This window comes from Pteropus vampyrus, unplaced genomic scaffold, assembly GCF_000151845.1.
Source record: "Pteropus vampyrus isolate Shadow unplaced genomic scaffold, Pvam_2.0 Scaffold67, whole genome shotgun sequence".
NCBI lineage: Eukaryota > Metazoa > Chordata > Mammalia > Chiroptera > Pteropodidae > Pteropus > Pteropus vampyrus.
In genome coordinates, this window is record NW_011888848.1 from 3,728,650 (window position 1) to 3,748,657 (window position 20,008).

The window sequence follows — 20,008 nt, forward strand, 5'->3', positions numbered from 1 at the left end:
CTTACTTCAGCACAGGCTTTCAAGCAAGTCTTCTTAAAGCCCAGAAGTTCCAAAATTTCCTTCTTTGAGGGATCTGCTTCATATGATTTCTGGATGATGTATCTCAGTACAACAGCTAGTCCCGCTCTACAGAAATCTTCTGGTCTTTCTACTATTGCAGGTAAACAGCAACTCTGGACTATCGGTGGAAGCTCCTGCCTTGAAATAATCTGTATTTCAACATCCTGGGACAGTATATTTTTAAGTAGTGGAATATCTGTACTTTCTCTGGTGAGAACTAAGCAAACTTTGAAGATTTTACAGTCACAGTAAGACAACAAAAATAAAGTTACAGATGTATGAAGTGGAAAGATGCATCCTTCTTTTTGGTGAGAAAAGTCCAGGTATAGATATTCCTCTGTAAGGCTTTTCTTAATGCCTTTCATTTTCTTCTTTCATCGGGTCACCTGAAGCATAAAGCAAAGTGGTTATAAGCCTTAGATTAAAATAATTTAGAAGCTAAAAAAGCCTGTTCTAAAAATCAGCAAGGATTTGTGATAGATACAATTCTACAAGAATTTGTTCCTGGACTGAATAAATAGCTTCCAAAGGAAAAATGTCCACCCTATGCAATTAACTAGACTTACAGGTGATTTTACACCCAGCTCCTTTAAAATGAGCAAGCTCGGACACTTTGTAATAGAATCCTCCCAATCAAGTACTTTAAGGTCTCACTAGAAGTGAGAACAAGAAATGAATAGAATGGAAAATAAGAAATAATCAAGAATACTGAGAGCTGTCTAGGAATAATAGCCTTGAGAAGCTTTGACAATGCTAGTCCTCCAGCACTGTTTCTGTTTTATGTCCCTGCAATATAAAAATCAGGGGAGATATATTTACTCCCCCATGAAAAATGAATTCTTGTAAAGTGGGTTTTGATACGTGATGAGCTATTGCATGCCGAATCACAACAGAAAATATTTGAATTTCCTCATAACTTAGATGTTGATGGCTGAGATATCTCAAAGTTAACATGGCCAAAATCAAGGTCCCCACCCCCAAATCTGCTCCTAATGTACCTTTCCATTCTTCGTTTATAGAACACCATCCTTCCAGCTGCTCAGGCCCAAAACCTGGGGAGTCATTATTGTTTACTCTTTTCTTTCAAACCTCTATAACCATTGCATTAAAAACTTATTTGACCTCCACCAACAACAGATCCAGAATCTGACCATTTCAAACCACTGTCATTGCTCTCATTACAATCCAAGGCACCTCTCTTCTCAATTACAACATTTGCCTCCTAACCCTACTTTCCAGCTCACCTCCCCCTCTAGTCTATTCTCAACGTAACAGCAAAAGCGATACTGTCTAAAATGAAGTAAGATTATGTCACCGCTCTGCTTAACTCTCCAATGTCTTCCTACTCAGAGAAAAGGCGAAGTTCCTACAATGGCCTACAAATATCTCTTTGATCTAATCCTTTCTGTCTCTGAGTTCATTTCATCAACTCAACTCTCTTTATCGCTCACTGCTCCAGCCAAAGTGGCTTGTTATTCCCCTAAGGTAATTAGGTACATTCCTACCTCAGGGCCTTTGCACTTGAGAGTTCCAGTACCTGAAACACTGCCCTCATCTCCTTCAGGTATTTATTCAAATATCAACCTATTACTGAGATTTTCCTGGCTACCATATTTAAATTGCAAATCCCAACCCCCACCTTCCCTGAAAATCTTTCTATCCCCTTCTCTGCTTTTCTTCATAGCATTTATTACTGTTGTAACATGTTATATATTTGTTTTGTCTGTCTAAATTAAAATGTTCCATGAGTAGAAATTCTGTTTTGTTCACTGCTATGCCTAAAACAGGGTCTGCTATATATATGAAATCAAGAAGTATTTATTGAATGAATGCATGGATGAATATACACACTGATTATTTTAAAGAGGCAAACATATACAATTTTGAGGTCAAATTATTCAAGTCATAATCCTTAAGACTTTTGTCAATTACCATAACTTTCGTTTGATTTATATACATCCTGGATCTAAAATTCCCCATGTTCTAATCCATAAATCATAATTCCAAATTGACACTAGATGGCACTATTTAAAAGCATTCACCATGGAAGTATGCAGTAATAAGAATATGGTATTATTAGAGGAAAATTATTTTAAAAGCCTTTAAAAAGTACACATGTAACTCTTTTAAGTGTATTTATAATATTAGAGTACCAAATTTTAGGAAATCTTCAATATATTAAATTTCCTTAATATTCTAAATTCCTTAGATTTTTTTTTTAATCGAAAGCAAATAGTCAAATACTTTTTAAGCTTTTTGGTCCTCAACTTTTTTATTAGAGATAATAATCCATTATAACAAAGGGATATAACTAGTAAGATACTGTCTTAGACAATCTCTTGATAATGCAAATAATCACTACCGTTTTATTTTATATTTCTTTTATTAAAACATAAAAGCACCATGATTTTACTTCTCTAAAAGGTTATTTAGGGGGAAGTTATTTCATGTAAAATAAGCAACAACTTTTTAAATCATGAAACTATTTTCTTGCTGACCTTAATTACCTTTTTTTAAAAAAAAAACCTAGAGGTGATTTTAAAACAAAATGTTAAATGGTGTTTATTAAAGGCCGCAGGCAAAAGAAACCATTTTCTAGGAAATTGACAGTCTCTTTGAGTTTGCCCTCTGTAAATCTATTGCTGATCAATTTACCAATCCTCTTAACTCTCTCTTAGGACAGTGGCATACTAGGAAGAAGATCTCTAAGAGCTTCCAGACAGATCTGAAAGAAAGTGTGGCCGATTTCATTTGCTCAGCAGTCTAGGAAACAGTAATTATGAGACTAGACCTACCACTTAAAAAAACAAAACAAAACTGAAAACAATGTCATGTTACAGCTTTTGATTTAGGATATGTAGAAAGACTTTTTAAAATTAAGGTGTGAGTATATATGTATATGTGTGTATATATATATATATATATATATACACACACACATACAAATATATATATTTGCCACTTTCCTTAAGAATCTTGAGAATAGGCTTTTACATAGTCTACAAACTATTCTCTCTCTGAATACTTAATAAATACTAAATGTCAATGAGATAGAATAGCAATAACCTGCCCATGGAGATATCTAAAAATTAATAAGATGCCCGAGAGAAAATGCAAAGTACTGTAGATTCTTAACAAAATTTATTTTTTTCAATATAGATGTTGATTTTTTTTCCTGGGAGATTAAAAATGTTACTTAACAATCTTGGAGTTAAAATAAAAAATGACTCTCCTGGGGCAATTTCTCCCCATTAAGTACTAATCTAATCTCAAAATAATAGTAAGTATTAGCAAACTTGTACAAATTTGATATGTTTTTAGCTTGTACTATGTCTTTTTCAACAAAGAACAGAGTTTTTGCTTAAAGTTTACAAATACCATTGGCAAAAGAAACTCCTCTTTTTCTTCTCCATTTCTACCTAGAGAATTTTAGTTACTAATTTTACATCATTAGCTTTAAAAAGGTAGGTCCTGTGGAATCATCTTCTGGGTCTCCAGGGCTTCTGGGGCACAGCCCTTGTTATCCATATTACATTCCTGCCAAGCACAGAAGTAGCATCATGCGCTCTTTCTCAGCTTTGACAGGTGCCACCTTGCAACTACTCTTGAAACAAAGTGAGAAAGCAGCAGACAAAACCACAAACTTTAGGAGCCAAACAGAATTAATGGAGCGTGCATCTCTTCTCTGGACATGACAGTTTGCTTGGGAATGTTGCAGAGGGAATAAGTAGGTAAAAGGAAAATATTTAAGCCTTGGTTTTATTACTTGGGAATCTTCAAAGATATTTCAAACAACTTAAGTAGTCAGAGGTTTAATATTTTAAGCATTTAGACTTTTTTGCATTTTTATTCTAGTTAACATCTTGGTGTTGATAAATTGAAACACTTCACATATGAAAAGGGAAATGATTTTTATAGGTGTTTTCTTATCTAAAACCACTTTACTACTTTACTCCATGCATGTGTGTATGTGTGTATGTGTATCTATACCAATATCTCTCTCTAATTCTCTAACGAAACCTATATCAAATATATAGGTAATGACAGAGATGTGGAAATACAATAAATGTTAAAATATTAAAATAAGCATATTTCTCCAGAAGCTGAAAAAAAAGTTTGAAAGTTTTATGCTCAAAAGTCAAGTCTGGATTTATGACAACTAAATATTACATAATAAATAAATGTTATAGATTACATAATAACAAAAAGTGCATAACTGCAACAAAAAAAAAGTACATTTTACTCCCATTACATGGATGAGAACTGTATATCAATCTACAAGCATTAATTGAATCTATATTATTTGAAAACATTCAAGAATAGGTATTTTTCTAATATAAATAGCACTGCTTTATAAATGTAGAATTTCATAAATTGAAGCATATTGCAATTGTATTGCTGCAACAATTTCAGTTTCCCATTTTCCAAAAGTGTCTGATAAGTGTGCATTTTACTCCCTATTTGTTTAATCTGAACTCAGAACACATACCAAAAACTGGGCTAGACTCAGAGGAAGGAGTGAAAATTGATGGAAGAAATATCAGTAATATAAGATATACAGATGACACCATCTTACTGGCAGAAAGAGCAATGATTTGAAACAACTTTTGATGAATGTGAAAGAAGAAAATTCCAAAGCGGGACTACATTCGAAACATCAAGAAGATATAAATCATGACTATAGGAGAAATACATAATTTAACAGACAATGAAGACAAACTTAAAGATTTTGCTTGGTGACCTTGGTTAGTCATCAATTCAAATGACGACTACAGTCAAAAAACCAAGACAAGGCTGAGAACTGGAAGGGCAGCAATGAAAGAATTAGGAAAGATCACCAAGAGCAAAGATGTGCCGTTAGAAACCAAAGCTAAGGTCATCCACACCCTCGTATTCCCAATTACTATGTATGGATGCACAAGTTGGACAGTGAAGAAGACTGATAGGGGAAAAAATGATTCATTTGAAATGTGGCATTGGAGAAGCGCTCTACCCTGGCCTGCCAGGAAGATGAACAAATTAAGTGCTAGAGTAAATTAAGCTTGAAACACCGCTGGAAGCAAAAATGACAAAACTGAGGCTGCCCTACTTTGGGCATATCATACAGCAGGATTGTCTGGAAAAGACAATAATGCTGGGAAAAACAGAAGGCAATAGGAGAAGAAGAAGACCAATTATGAGATGGACTGACTCCATAAAAGAAGCCATAGATGTGAGTCTCTAGGAGCCAAACAGGGCTGTTGAGAAAGGGCACTGTGGACATCACCATTCACAGAGCCACCAAGAGTTGGAACCGACTGAACAGCACTTAACACACACAGCTTCACGAAAGTGAAAACCATCAGAAATTATGTTAGTCTAAGCAATTGTCCTGGTCTTAGTAATCCTTGATTTAAAAAAACAAAACAAAACAAAAAAACCCTCTGTTCTAAAGGCAGAGTAATTTGAACACTCTCAGTACTGGATTAAGTGCTTTGAGAGTTCCTTCCTGACTCCCCTTTATTGGATCCTCCTCAGACCTATAGTGACCCTTGGCTCAGTGCTTTGCCCTATTCTCAATCTATATTCACTCCTGAGGACTGGCATTCAAACTTTTGATCATGCCCCACAAGAAATACATTTTATAATATAACTCATTATACACTGAATAAAACTGAAACAAAAGGATTATGTAGAAATATCCGACTACATGGAACATATGATATTTTTTACTGTGCTTTTTTTTTGTTTATAAATGCTGGCTGGCACTCACTAAATTGATTTCATGACCCACTAATGTGCCAACAACTCACGATATAATTGCTCTGTTTCTAGGTGGTCTCCATTGCCATAGGTTTAAATATCCCCATAACTCCTACGTTTATCTCATCTACATCCTTTCCAGTGAAATTCAGACTCCTATATCCTACCTGACATCTCAGCTTGGACATTTTTCTACAACTGTTCCTCTTCCCTTAGTAGTCCCCTTCTTGGTAAAATGGCAACACCATTCACAAGGCCCATAACACTGAAGTCTCACTCAACTCCTTTTACTCTCGCTCATAACCTACTATTTCTAACTTTGAAATATATGTCAAAGCCAATTTAGCACTTCTACCATTATCACCTTAATCTAAGTCATCATGAGCTCTTACAAAGACCACTGTAAAAGCCTATTAACAATTTTCCTCCACTAATCACACAATTGTCAATGCTCTAACAATAGTCAGGGTGATCTGACTATTGATATGTCCCCTGCTCACAACCATCCAATGGCTCCTCAGCACACTTAGAATAAAATCCAAATTTCCTACCATGGCCTATAGGGCCTGATGTGACCCCCACTATCCTTTTCTGACCTCATCTCCTACCCCCTCCTGCCTCTTGCTCACTCCTCTCTAGCCAGTTCTCCTTGCTGTTCTTGGAAGATGTCAGGAACGTGCCCACTTGAAAATTTTGTACTTACAGTTCCCTCTGCCTAGAATGCTCTTCTTCAAGATATTCACATTGTTTGCTCCTTCATTTCATGGAGGTCTCTGAATATTAACTGGGAGCAGCCTCTCTTGGCAACCTGAATTGAAAAAGCACTCCCATCACTTGCTAATCCCTTATCCTTTCTTTTACTTTATGGCACTTCTTACCTGAAGTTATATCTCCAATGCTTAACAGTACTCAAAATGTAGTTCACGGGATAAATAAATGAATGAATGTACATAAATGAATATCAGTAATCACTGTAATGAGAATACTATTGAGAACTGTAGTCTTGGTACACCATGAACCTCATTCTTCTCTTCCAGATGAATAAATCTATTTTAAGAACCATCAATGTATAAATTAAAATGAAGAAACAAGATCATCTTTGTGAGTTGAGCTGGAAAAAGAAGAGAGTCCATCCAAACATGTTGGTAAAGAAAGCTTAGAAGTTTTTATGCATATTGATATTCAGGCAAGAGAACTAGGAATCTAACTAGATTCTATATACTTACTTAGCAAGTAGAATATTTATATATCAAGAACTACAAAGTAATGGATAAAAGCCTAGATTCTGGAGCTGACTAACCCTGTTCAAATCCTGGTCCTGATATTTAGTAATAATATAAAACATTTCTGTGCTTTAGTTTCCTCACTTATAAAATGGGAACAACAATAACAGCATTTCTCATGTATTGTGTTGTGAGAACAGAACAATGTCTATTACATTAGTAAGCCCCTAAATAAATATTAGCTATTATTATTCATTTATAACATATCCTAAAAATCCTTATCCAGTCATACTATTAAAATACACAAATTTTTGATGGACAAGCCCCAAATTATGCTTTATATTTCCAAACTTCTCAGGAAAGGTAAGCAGTTCATGTCAAATTGGAAAAGTATTCCACCCCAAATACTGAAAAAAAAATCTATTACTGAGGCTGAATGAAAGCCAGGGAGTCACAAAATGGTAGACTATAAGTGTGAAAACCTAAGTTCACATGTGTATTAACTGCTTATATTGTATAAAATAAATAGCTCCATAGTTTATGAGTATGAAAAAATTACAATCTGTTATTATTCTTAGAGATTAAGACTTAAACCCATTTAAATTTCCTGCTATATCAAATGCTCAACATTATGGCTATTAGAATTTAGCTTGTTTTATATATTTCACAAAATAATACTATTTGGTTGCAAATCTCACCCTATTTTCTTGCAATTACATAGATTTTTTTAAAAACCCGCCCTTACAAAGTTAGATAGCAGTCTAACTGCTATCTAATCTTAAACATTATCTTATACATTAAAGATTAACATAGGAAAGAAAAAAACTTGAGCTATTTCAGTGCTCATTACATTATGTAATGTGGGACTATATACAGTTAAGTCCTAGAGGACAAAATTCTACAATTAAAATTAGCTGTTTTCTTATCTGGGCAAGAAGGGGGGCGGGGGGAAGGGTTTAAAAGTAAAAAAGCTTACCGTAACCTTAGCCATAAGGGAAGTGTGTCATCTTTTCTCTGGAGAATCAGGGAATCATCTGTTGCCATAGAATCATAATGCTTGTAGTTAAGCCTGACCTCATAATTAATAGGGATTCACAACATGAAATGCTGACATGTCAGAAATATCAGCAAGGCTGAAATAAAATTACTGAATCCCCAGAGAAAACTATACTTCTACTTGTCATGATCTAAAAATGGTCTAAATCCTTGCATTCCAAGCACTAACCAGAACAGAATTCAGCAGGCTGCTTTGAAAACTTGAAGATGAAAACAACGTATACTAAAGAACTGTGTATATTACAAATGTTTTAGTTGACAGGCCTCAGAATTTGTTTCAAAGTCTGCTAAATTGTTGCTGTCAGAAAGGCCAACTAGATACTCAGTATTTCTTATTTCAAATCGCAAATAATACAAAAGCTACAAAGTAAACACCGATTAAAAAAAAGACTCGTGGGCCCACGGCTTAAGAAGTTCGAATCCTGTTTAAAGCAGGCAAACAAGTGGAAGTTAAAAAAACATAAAATAAAAGAACAGATGATTCTCAAATCTCGCTGATTTTTTCACAGACTTATTTTTGAAATGAGACCTATTAAAATGATGCCTTCAGTTATAGCTCAAACACAATTTCAAATAACGAGATGAGTACGCTTAAGGCAATCCTCAGTAGTGTATATTCCGCACCGGGAAGTTAAAAAAAATAATAAAACAACTCTCATAGCTTAATGTTTTATTAAATATGACAGCAAATCACTCGGTTGTATTTATTACAAATGATTTATTTTTACAATATTTAAGTGATTATGTTTACATGTTTTAAATTGTCACATCATTAATCCTTGCCGGCTTTTGCACTTTTCTCATTTAAACACTTTCTACAGATAAGATTAGAGAAGTAGAGGTACTCTCCCTATTTTAACAGTTGTTTAGCACAAGATATATTATTAAATGCTGGCATTTCCTTGACATTCAAGAATTTACGACAAGGATAGGGATTGTGGCATTAAGGGATCCTGGAAGTCAGAATAAAACAACAACAACAACGTAGAAAACAAGTCACCTCGTCCCAAAACCAGGTAGAGAGTTGGTTTGGGAAGTACTTGTATTAGTAAACGTTTTTTGGAGCCAACGCAATTTTCATGCAAATTAAACTTTCTACAGAAGTTGAAAACCGAAGTGAAATATTGATGGTGTGACAGAAGCAAATAGCCCCAAAGGAAGAAAGTCTTTCGGAGCAACTGTTAAGCAGTATGCACACGGAACTGCTTTCTCCAATCAGGAAGGGCTGGAATGGAAAACTAAGTGCCAAAGAGAAAAAAAGTTAAAGCGTGACCCAAGAGTTCTTAAAATTACGCTTAACAGCAAACGGCAAACGACCCCGACCCCTACAAATAGAAGCTGCTCCATTCCCCACACCAGCCATGGGAGTTGGCCCTGGGAAACTAAGAAGGGCCGGGAGCCCTCCACGCGCATCCTCAAAAGCTGTGGCCAAGGAGGGGCGTAGAGAGATCAGCACACTAATTCCACGTCTTTGCCCTTCCCCCGCATCGTCAGCCCTGTCGCCCCCGGAGTATTCATCTTGGGGTCGCGGGGACTGCGGAGCCGGCGGCCCGAGCGCCCTCTTTACCTGGTCGCAGAGGCGCGGCCAGGCAGGGAGGGTGCGTGAGCGTGTCGGCGACACGAGCCCCCTGCGCCTTCGCGTCCGGCCCGAGCCGGGATTCCGAGGCGGCTTCTGGAGTCTTAGCCAGTAAACAACTCACTGCCAAGGAGACTAGGAGAGAAACAACAGACAGCACGCCTGAGAAACCGCCGCGCCGACCGACATTCATAATCCGGCGGACCGGAAGAAGAGGAGTTTCGTCACTTCCTACCGGGGCACAGCGAAACGTTTCCCCCTCGACTTCGCTTCGGGAACCTTTGTTTCCTGCTCTCGGAGCTGGCTCGTGCCGGGACCGGTTCGGAAGGGGCTACAGGGAGCCGACTGAGGAGCGGGGCGGAGCGGTGAGTTGTGACGAGCGACCCCCCCCTCCCAGCCTCCTCTGGGAGGCTCGAGACCTCCGCGAGGGATGAGGTGGGAGAGTAGTTCCGTGGGATCTTTGTTTCCTCTCTCCCTACGGGGAGACCTCGTAATTTGCCGGAGGTCGCGTGCCCCTGGATGACCGCTCTCCCTTTTCATTGAGGTCTCTGCTTCCTCCGAGGGTGTTGCGGGCTGGAGCACGCGGACGGAGGACGACACAGCCCCACACGCTAAGTCCTGGGAACCCTGTCTCAGACCTTCCCCAGAAGGTTTTGGCGACTTCTCTGTACAGCTCCCTCTTTCCATCTCTCATCTTCTCTCGGGCTCCCTTTTGAGGACCTTCACCCTTGCTAGGCCTTTGGTGTATCATGCTTTGATCAAAAGGTTGGCATTCTTTTTCTGAGCGTCAGCTGTCGCTTTTCAGGTTCTCTGGCATTTGCTTGGTTTGGAATCGGGGTCCCTCTTGCCTGCCCTGCGTTTCCTGACGTGTCCCTAAGGTATCAGTGTAGCCCAGGGCCAAGAACTCAGTGGAGGAATGACAAGGGCAGAATGTTTAAAAGGATGCTTATTAGAAAGGAATGCAAGAGCTTGCAAAGACGTAAGGGCAAAGCTTTCTAGATCCGTTATGAGATGTCAGCCCTAATTCTGCACTTTGAGTAAGTTCAGTTTTCCTCATGTCTTGGACGTAGAGATGATCAACTTTGGACTTCTGTTAAGATTTGCATGTAGGGTGGGAAACGGGATCTCGGGGAAAGCATGTATTTATATATGAAGACCCAATTCTGGTTGGAGAGATCACAGAAGCTCTAGAGTGTTATTTCAACAAAAACCTAGCTCATTCAATAAACATATTTAAGTACCTGTCAAGTTCCAAGCACAAAGTATGTATAACTATTAATTTAAAAAGTCCCTTCTTTCATGGAGTTTATAGTCCCGTGGGATTAGCGAATTTAAAAACAGAGGAGGGACTGGGAAATGAGCACTGCAGATAGGAACATCGTACAAGTTTCCAGTCATGAAAGAGGCGTTTTTGTTTTGCTTTTGCTTTTTGATGTTTAGGTATTTGTGGGGTAATGGGATGGGGCATTGATTGGTACGAGTTTTGTTGCTCTTTGTGAAGGGACTTTGAAAATGGTCAAAATTGTGTAGGCGAGAAAGGGCCATTATACTTTGATAGCTTAATAATTTATAGCCATTATTTTATGGTACTTTGCAGAGTTGCAAAACGATAGGCAAAAAGATAAATATAGACTCTCCCCTTAAAGTACACAGAGTTTTATAGGGCATATAACACTTGTGCTAAAAATGAGTATGGTTCAAGGTAGAAAGCCCCAGTTCCATGAGAAAGCACTACAAGATATGCTGGAGGGAGAAATTATTAGTAGTATTTGGGGTGGAGAAAGACACACCAGCTGTAACTAAAATCCTCATGAGAAGTAGTGTTTGAACAGGGTCTCAATAGAATTTGGAAATCTAAAAAGGGTTAAAAATGCTTCCCAGTCACAGAAAAAATGAGTAGAACTGGCAAAACAAGCTAATGGCTCTGGTGTAAGGAAGATCAAGATAAAGAATTAAAGTTTTTATGCCAGTTAATGAATCTTCTTAAATGCCAGCCAAGAAATTGGGTTATATGTTGAAGACAGTGGGAAGCCTTAATTTTTGAAGAAGAAAATTTAAAAAAAAAAAAGAAAGAAAGAAAAATGTTTTTTCAGGAGCATTAACATGGCAACAGTGTTAGCATGACAACAGAATAACTAGAATATTACTGTAGTACAAAAAAGCTAATAAGGTGTGAATTTGAGTAGTAGCAATAGAATTGAAAAACAGAGTGCAAATGTGAGAAATGTTAGAATCCACAGGAAAGGCCTGCTGATTGTTTGTATATAAGGACTAGGAGAGGACCCAGTGAGGGAAAGATTTAGGCTTTGGACCTGATTAATGGAGAGTTGTGTTATTTATTGAAAGAAATTGTAGGACAAGGAACTTTTGGGGAAGATATTCATAATCTGAATTTTAATCATAACTGAACTTGAGATACTATTAGGGCAATCAAGCAGACATGTCTATTAAGCAATTGGAAATGTGGGATTCAAATTTAAGAGAGATTGGAGTAGGAATAAGCATATGAAATCATCGGCCTAGAGATGATAGTTGAAAACATGATATACATAAGAATCACCAGGGAATAAATTAGTACCAGAACTAATGAAAGTAGACTGGGATAGATACTTGGTCAATAACAAGAACAACAGGGATGTGAAGATGAGCCAAAGAAAGACTAGTCACAGATAGAAGAGGAAAACCAGAAAAGCAGAATGTGATAGAACTCAAGGAGGAGAAAGTTTTTTGAAAAAGGAAGCAGATAATCTGCATTTACTTAGCCGGCCCTTACTGAGTACCTGCTATCTGCCAGGCACTCAGCTAGACATGCCATTATAACAATAGATAAAACCAACCCAGTGCTGGCCCTCATGAAATTTTTTCTAGTGAGAAAGAAGACACACACTGTTCACGTAATTAACAGTGTAGTAACTATTAAAAATGAGTGCAGGACGTTTAGGGACCATATAACAGCAAGAATTTGTTCAGAAAGTGAGACTTGAAGAATGAATCAGATAGAGGATGGGACACTACTAAAGTGCTGAGGTAAGAAAGATACATTGAAAGACTTGAAACAAGTCATGCGGCTACAACAAAGAGAGTGGGAATAGCCTGAAACACTAGGTAACATTTAATGAACATGTACTCTGTGCCAAGTACTATCCCAACTGCTTTACATGCACTGCCAGATCATGTAGGGAGTTAGAGACCTTGTTAAGAATCTTGTTCTTTAACCTTTGGACAGTGAGAAGCGAAAGAAGTATTTTAAGCAATGGGATGATAGGAAAAGATTTGGAGGGGGACCAGAGTAGCTGTGGGGAGACCAATTAAACTATTACAGTGGGCCAGATAATGGATGATGGTAGCTTCATTTAGGGTGCTGGTAGTAAGGATTGAAACAGGTAGATGAATTTGAGACATGTTTAAGAGACTTGGTGATTACATGGGAGTCAGGAGTTGAGGAAGTGGGAGGAATTAAAACTGATTCTCAGGTTTCTGGCTGGAGCAATGGGGTAAGTATCATCTGAGAAAGGGAATACTAGAGGAGGAACTGGTTGGGAGACAAGAAGAGAAGGGAGACAAGAAGAGAGACAAGAAGGTGGCTCTGTTAAGGACATGTTGAGTAGGAGGCACTAGTGATGTATCCAGGTCAAGCTAGCAGTTAGATCTTGGAAGAGACACATGGGCTGGAGAGATAAATTTATAATTACTGGCAAAGGGTATAGATCAAATTGTCTACTACAGTAATTCTCAAACTTTAGAGTGAACCAGAATCATCTGGAAGATTTAATGCAGATTTCTGGGCCCCACTCCCAGAATTTTTCTTCAGCAGGTCCAGTGGTAGAAACCAAGAGTTTGCATTTCTAACAGGTTCCCAGGTAATGCCTATGCCGCTAATCCAGAGCATACATTTTGAGGAGAAGATTTAGAGTGAGACAAGAACCCAGCCTTGGAGAATTCATTTTTGTTTAAGTGGATTAGGAGGAATCTACAAAAAAGACTGAAAACGACGTAAGAGGAAAAAACGTATTTATTATATTTGCCTCAGACTCTGAATACATTGGTGAGAGCCTTTTCATGAAATGGTGGAATAAAGGCCAATTTGCAGAAAATGCAGCATAAGTAGAAAGAATAAAGACAAGTAGAAGGTATAAAATGTAGATGACTGTCTGAGGGTTTTGCTATAAAATGAAGAAGACAGGATAAAAGAGACTTGAATATATTTAAATGTCAGTGAAAAGATGCCAGGAAGAAGAAAGAAACTGGGGTGAGGGCGGGGGCAGTGAAGAAGACATAGTAAATAATCCACAACTCAGGGTTCCAGGGGGAAGGAAGAAGAGTTAGATCCAGGTACATGTGGCATTACATGGAGAGCCACCAACCTCCTATTTATCAGGTGGGAAAGAGGAAAGGTTGGATGCAAGTAAGTTTGTAGATATGGCAGGAAGTTGATGTAGTTCCTCTCTGACAGCTTATGTTTTCTCTGTGAAGGAGGTGAGGCCATCTACTGAGACAGAGAAACAGTTTCAAGGAAAATGGAGAAAGATAACTAGAGAAGCAGTTTCAAGGAAAATGGAGAAAGGTAACTGGTCTTTGCAGAAAGTGGGGAAGTAAGTTGACTAGAGAAGCATGATAGAATTGCTAAGTTGTATTGAGTACCTAGATGAGGTTGGTAACTCTGAAGATACGGAGTGTGAGTGTATTATTCTCACTAGTACTTAGAGTTTGGGCGCATGCTGGGAGAAGGTAGATAGCAGGATGGATGGCTACAAAGTAGATGAAACTATAGGGCTATAGGACAAGTGTGCTTAGAGTACTAGAAGAGTTTTTGAAAGGCTGAACCATGGCATATAAGCTAGATAGGAAGTAAAATGACATACTGCCAAATAAATGAAGAAATGAGATGGAGTAAATAGATCATTGTTTAGTAGTAGGAATTTCTGTGGTGTTTATATGCATTTGTCATAGACAATTCCTAGAATAAGCTAAGAATTCACCTCTCACCAGCTCCACTTCTACTTTGCTAGGTCATTGACATTTTTTAAGTGGTAATTATTAATTTTATAACTTTTTTTTAAAAACAATACCTAGATTTTAAATTAAGCCTACATTTAAAACATTACATTTCTTTCATCTCTCTGCCTCTTTCTCTCTCTCTTGCTCTCTCTCTACACACACACACACACACACACCCTAGGACTTTGTTTTCTAGAACTCTGATCTACAATAACAATGCTGTTTGATAGTCTATTTTCATCATGGATTTGGAATATTCAGGAAAGAAATCATATGGAAGTAACACAATTTGGCCTAACTGCAGGAAAATATTTTTGGAAATAATAAAGGAGATAAATTGACAGAGTTACACCACAGTTGTTGACTTCTTTAGGACTTCAGTAGAAGGAAAATATATTTCTCTCACTACATGTACTTTTGCCAGTAAGAAAGGAGAAGTAATAGAAACCAGAGAAGGCAATAGAAAATGGGGAAGAAACGTAAGATAGAAAACTAAAATCTAGAGGATAAAGCACATAACCATGAGTGTTTTATTTTAGGCCCAACTACTGTTTTCTGTTTGATGAGTGAAAGAAGTTGGAGCAAGAAGGTGCCAATAAAGAGAAAAGGGAGGGAATAAAAAACTGGAGGCCTCTATAAAGTCAAAGCACAGGTGTAATGGAGGTAAAGAAATGAAAAAAAAGAAAAGAAAAATTCATTTGGCACCCTAAAGAGGTTCTTGGGTCAAAGCATTGGAAGAGATAGAGTGATGGAAGATTCTAGTCAAAGAGAAAAATAGTTGTGACAAGCTTCAAGTCTTACTGGCTGACAATGAAGCTCCTTGGGGTTGAAGATCAAAACTGAGTGAAGGAAGTTATAGAAGATATCTATATAGATGCTAAAATTGTGGCCTGCTAACAATGAAGTTAATGTAGAGAGGGAGAAGGGCTGAATCAAATGTAGTATTGGAGAGATTTTCAAGAAAGTGGTTTTTACATAAAAGGAGCTGTGATGTATATAGAATAGGGAAAGGGAAACCAGAATTTGCTATTAAGCAGTTGCCTCCAAACTTTTCTTATCATGTATTCCATGAATAAAAAAATTGAACTCACTTTCATATGTGTATTTAGTTATCAGTTATATGCATATACTATTCTAACTGTATATTAATAGTTTATTTTTTAATAAAAAAAAGAAAAAGAAAAAGAAATTCTCTTATTTTTCTCCTTGTATTCTACTGTGGAAACCACTGGGCTAGAGGGACATGTTAGTAATGTAGGGCAGGGGTACAAAGCTGGTTCATTTTATGAGTACAGAATCATATAGAAAGAGCTGACTCCAAGGTCCCAGTTGGTGTTCCATGTTGGTGTTCATGTAGGTGCCAACTCATGTCACTCGTCTGTAATGTAAACCTTTAATTTGTGATTATAGAAATACATAACAATAAATATTTTGCTTCCGTTGTTCAGCATAGAAATTTCAAGTAATGGTTTTTCTAGTATATTATGAGGATTCTTCTAAGTATCAATCCTTTAGTCAGTCGGTACTTTATAAAACATTGTTCTGGGTAAGTAAACTACTATGCTCTTTGGCTATAAAAAGTTAGGTCAATAGAGAGACTAGGCCGTGTTCCCCTTGTATACTCAGGAAGTGTGGCAAGTTTACTCTTTTCATTATGGACACTTTAAAGAGGAGCTGTTTTCTCAGAATATGAATGGTGATCAGCCCCATGAGTAAATTTAAAAATAACCTTGTTGTACCTATCATTATATATAGATGACATATATGTTAATATAGTCTTAAGAAATGACAGAGGTTGCTTCTTAATTTTTGTTAAATTCTTATTAATATAACTGAGGTAGTCATTTTCCTTCTAGTATTGGCCTTTGGACTCCTCTCATGGGTGATTCAGATACTTTAGTAGAGCATAGAATTTGATAGTAATTTTGAGGCTATCAGATATCTAATACCTTCTTTAAAACTTTCAAAAAGTGTAGAATGTGTGTGTGTGTGTGTGTTTCCTGTCAAAGTTGAAGAGGAATTAAGGGGAAGCAGATGGGGAAGGAATAAACAAAATTCATTTTTAGGCTGAGCTTTCATATTCCAAAATTAAATCTACAGCAAGTTTTAATGGCTTTATAAACCCCTGAAAATGAGAGATTACTGTGGAACTGCTGACAGATCCTTAACTATAGCAGTGCAAGTGTGGTACATTATTATAATATTAACCTCGAGGATTGAAGACAATTTCAAGCCGTAGAATATTGATCAAAGGATTGAACATAGACTATACATTTTTATTTTAATATTTCTTGCCTGGAGAAGTATTTGAAAAAATGATAGAACCACATGATAGCATTGATATTAGTGGGAAACAAAATTTTTTAATGTTTTGGAATTTCATAAGCTTTTGATGTATGTCTTTACTATTTTTTAAGCTTCTTAGAACACAGAACATTATCACAGTCCCTATGAGATGGAGATTTATATGTATATTTGTTTGTTTGTTTTTTTAAGTAGAGATGGCACCATCCCTCAGAGGCCTCCCTTTTTAAAAATAGGTTAAGGCATGAGATAATACTAAATGTGATCCAATATAAGATTATCATTCAAATGTTTTCTGAGGCATTCAAGATTGGGAATGAAGACTTGGGAGATAAAAAAAAAAGATAACCAAAGTAAATGCTACATTAGTGACCTTTTATATAGCTCATTACCTAATGCATCCTCTAACCATGGTCCTCCTATGATACTCTGCCTCTCCCCGCCATACACACACATTAAATTTTTTTTCTGTCATGGAATAAGATTTGAGAGAAGACATTTTCATATATAGTAAACTTGACCTAAATACGTCAAGTTCGTGTGTACTGAGCTGTGGTGTATATTTTAAAATGGAATTAAGAAGGGCTCTGTGGTAGGGAGTAGCTTATCTGGAATTAAAACTTGGATCTGGATACACAAAAAACTGGTAACACTCTTGCTTCAGGAGGAAAGAACTAGATAATGCTTGTCAGAGATAAAAGGAAGTTTACTTTTATCTGTAATAACCATTCGGATATTTTGAATTTTGTATCATGTGCACAGCATTACTTGTTCTAAACAAAATAAATTATAGATAAACTTTGTTCATTGTCTCTAAATTACTCCCCCCTTTTTTTCCTTTCAGGTGTTTACAATGGCTGCTACTGTGAACTTGGAACTTGATCCCATTTTTTTGAAAGCACTAGGCTTCTTACATTCAAAGAGTAAGGATTCTGCTGAAAAGCTAAAAGCGTTACTTGATGAATCTTTGGCTCGGGGCATTGATTCAAGTTACCGTCCTTCCCCAAAGGTATCTATGTGAATAAAAAAGCTTGGAGGGAATTTTGTAAAGCCTGTAGTAGTACAGTGTTAACATTTAGGCCATCTCAAAACAGTCTCTATGCCAAAATAATCTTTCCTGTGGCATGAAGAAATTATATTCTTTAATTTGCTTTTCTTCCCTCAAGCTTTTAGAGAACTGTTATACTACTTAGTTAGAAAAGTAGTATAACAGTGGAGGATATTCTGTTCAACTATTTTATGTGTATAGAAACCCACTTATTTACGATATATTTTAATTTCAAATTCTTTATGATCAGAATGTTTTTATTTAAGCTGCTGAACAAAACTGTAACTTGTAATTATTTTCTAATGTTTTGAAGTAGAAGGACAGGAATTTTGCAACAAAGTGAATCGAGTATGTATAGGATAATTTAAGGAGGAAATAGATAAATTATGACAACTGCATAACCCCCTATCCCAATAATACAAAGTGACCAAGCAGCTTTATGTGAAAAAGTAGACATTTTGGAACCAGAACACCTGTTTTAAATCCCAGCTTATCTCTTACTAGTTGTGTGGTAATAGATGACATATCCTGAACATTTACTGTGTCCCAGATACTTTTCTAAGTGGTACATGCATATAATTCATTTTAATTGTAATAACAGTACTTTGAGATAAGTCTTATTTATTTCCCTCATTTTACAATAAGGAAACAGAGGCACATAATAGCTTCATTTCACCCAGCCTCTGTTTCTTTATTAGTAAAATGGGATAATAAGACATACTTTGCAAAGTTGTTAAAATTAAAAGAGATAAAGTATATAAGTCACCTAGTGTAGTATATACATGGTAAACAATAGAAGGACAGCTCTTATTATTATATTCTCTAATACCGTCTAAGACGTTCTTTCAAAACTTTCTAAAGCTCTAGCTCACCCAGTTCTGTGGACCTAGATACCAAACCGAAAAGGAGAAGACAGAACTGTGTGACTAGCTCAGTCTAATCCATAATTTCAAGCTCAAGACACGGCCACATGTCAAGCTCAGCCCTCAAGTAAACAGTGATATTTTGCCCCCAGTCTTATTTTAACATTAGCTCTAATATTCTCAAGATTTTCTATTGTTTATCGACTATTAGAGTCATTATGATCTCTTTTTTTCTACCATTCTCATTCTGATAGGTTCAGTGAGTTCAAACCAACCAAATTACTACAACTCTATGAAACACACTACCAAGTTCATTCTGCTCTTGGTATTAGTATTGTCCAAATAAGAAAAACCTAATATTACTTAAGAAGCAGCATTTTGAGATTCTAAAACAAAAGAAAGTTCATCTGTTAAAGTATATAAAAAATTTGTTGTGATTTAAAAGCATGCTGCCCCTAGGTTTCTAACTGGAAGTTACTTCTCTTTCTTAGCCAGAGAAGATATTCTGGGAGGTATTTAAAAAGCACAGGTTCATTTAATTTTAGCCTTCAGCTGAACATTTCCATTTCTAGAATTGTGAGAATGATTTATACCAGTGTTTTTCAAACTTTAGCATGCATAAGAGCCACCTGGAAACAGTGGTGTGCTTGTAAACACTAACAGCCAGCTCTTGGAATGTAGTTCCAACATAAAAATTGGTTGATGTTTTCATTTTCATCAATGAGTGAGTCAAATGTGAAATAATGGAATTAGAACTCAACTCATCTATCGATGACTTGAGCTGCTTCTTTGCTGAATTACATAATAGTTTTCAAACATTGTGAGACTGTGTCTTCAATTTTTTATGTTACAGACACAATACACTTTTAAGTTTGATCTTCATTGTTAACATTTTCCCCATCACTTTCCTAAGTCTACATGAGTGGTCACCAAACTTTCTGAAAAGAATGAAATAGTAAATTTTTTAAGTGTTGTGGGCCAGGTGGTCTTTGTCACAACTATCTAATCCTGCCATGATAGCATGAAGACAGCCATAGATGATATATAATTGAGTGAGTATTACTATATTATAATATAACTTTATTTATAAAAACATGCAGTAGGCCAGAGTTGGCCTACAGGCCTCAGTTTGCCAATC

General features: G+C 36.6%; 2 protein-coding genes across 14 annotated transcripts in view; one reads left to right on the forward strand and one right to left on the reverse strand.

Annotated features, from left to right (window-relative positions):
* The window catches only part of GSTCD (glutathione S-transferase C-terminal domain containing), a 120,759-nt gene extending 110,881 nt beyond the window's left edge, over positions 1–9,878 (reverse strand). The window contains exons 1-4 of one of the 5 annotated variants that reach the window (XM_023531367.1): positions 9,649–9,873; positions 8,002–8,059; positions 6,506–6,610; positions 6–446 (exon numbers count right to left, since the gene is read on the reverse strand). In XM_023531367.1, the coding sequence (XP_023387135.1) occupies positions 6–425 (420 nt within the window). In that variant the 5' untranslated portion in view covers positions 426–446; positions 6,506–6,610; positions 8,002–8,059; positions 9,649–9,873. Of the gene's footprint in view, positions 1–5; positions 447–6,505; positions 6,611–8,001; positions 8,060–9,648 lie in introns of all 5 variants that reach the window. The other 4 variants (XM_011361485.2, XM_023531368.1, XM_023531369.1 and 1 more) reach the window with 4 other exon arrangements.
* A 2-nt stretch (positions 9,879–9,880) lies between these two features.
* INTS12 (integrator complex subunit 12) overlaps positions 9,881–20,008 on the forward strand; it is a 24,531-nt gene continuing 14,403 nt past the window's right edge. Inside the window, exons 1-4 of one of the 9 annotated variants that reach the window (XM_023531370.1) lie at positions 9,916–10,022; positions 13,510–13,702; positions 14,131–14,221; positions 17,804–17,968. In XM_023531370.1, coding sequence (XP_023387138.1) covers positions 17,813–17,968 — 156 coding nt within the window. In that variant the 5' untranslated portion in view covers positions 9,916–10,022; positions 13,510–13,702; positions 14,131–14,221; positions 17,804–17,812. The other 8 variants (XM_011361481.2, XM_023531371.1, XM_023531372.1 and 5 more) reach the window with 8 other exon arrangements.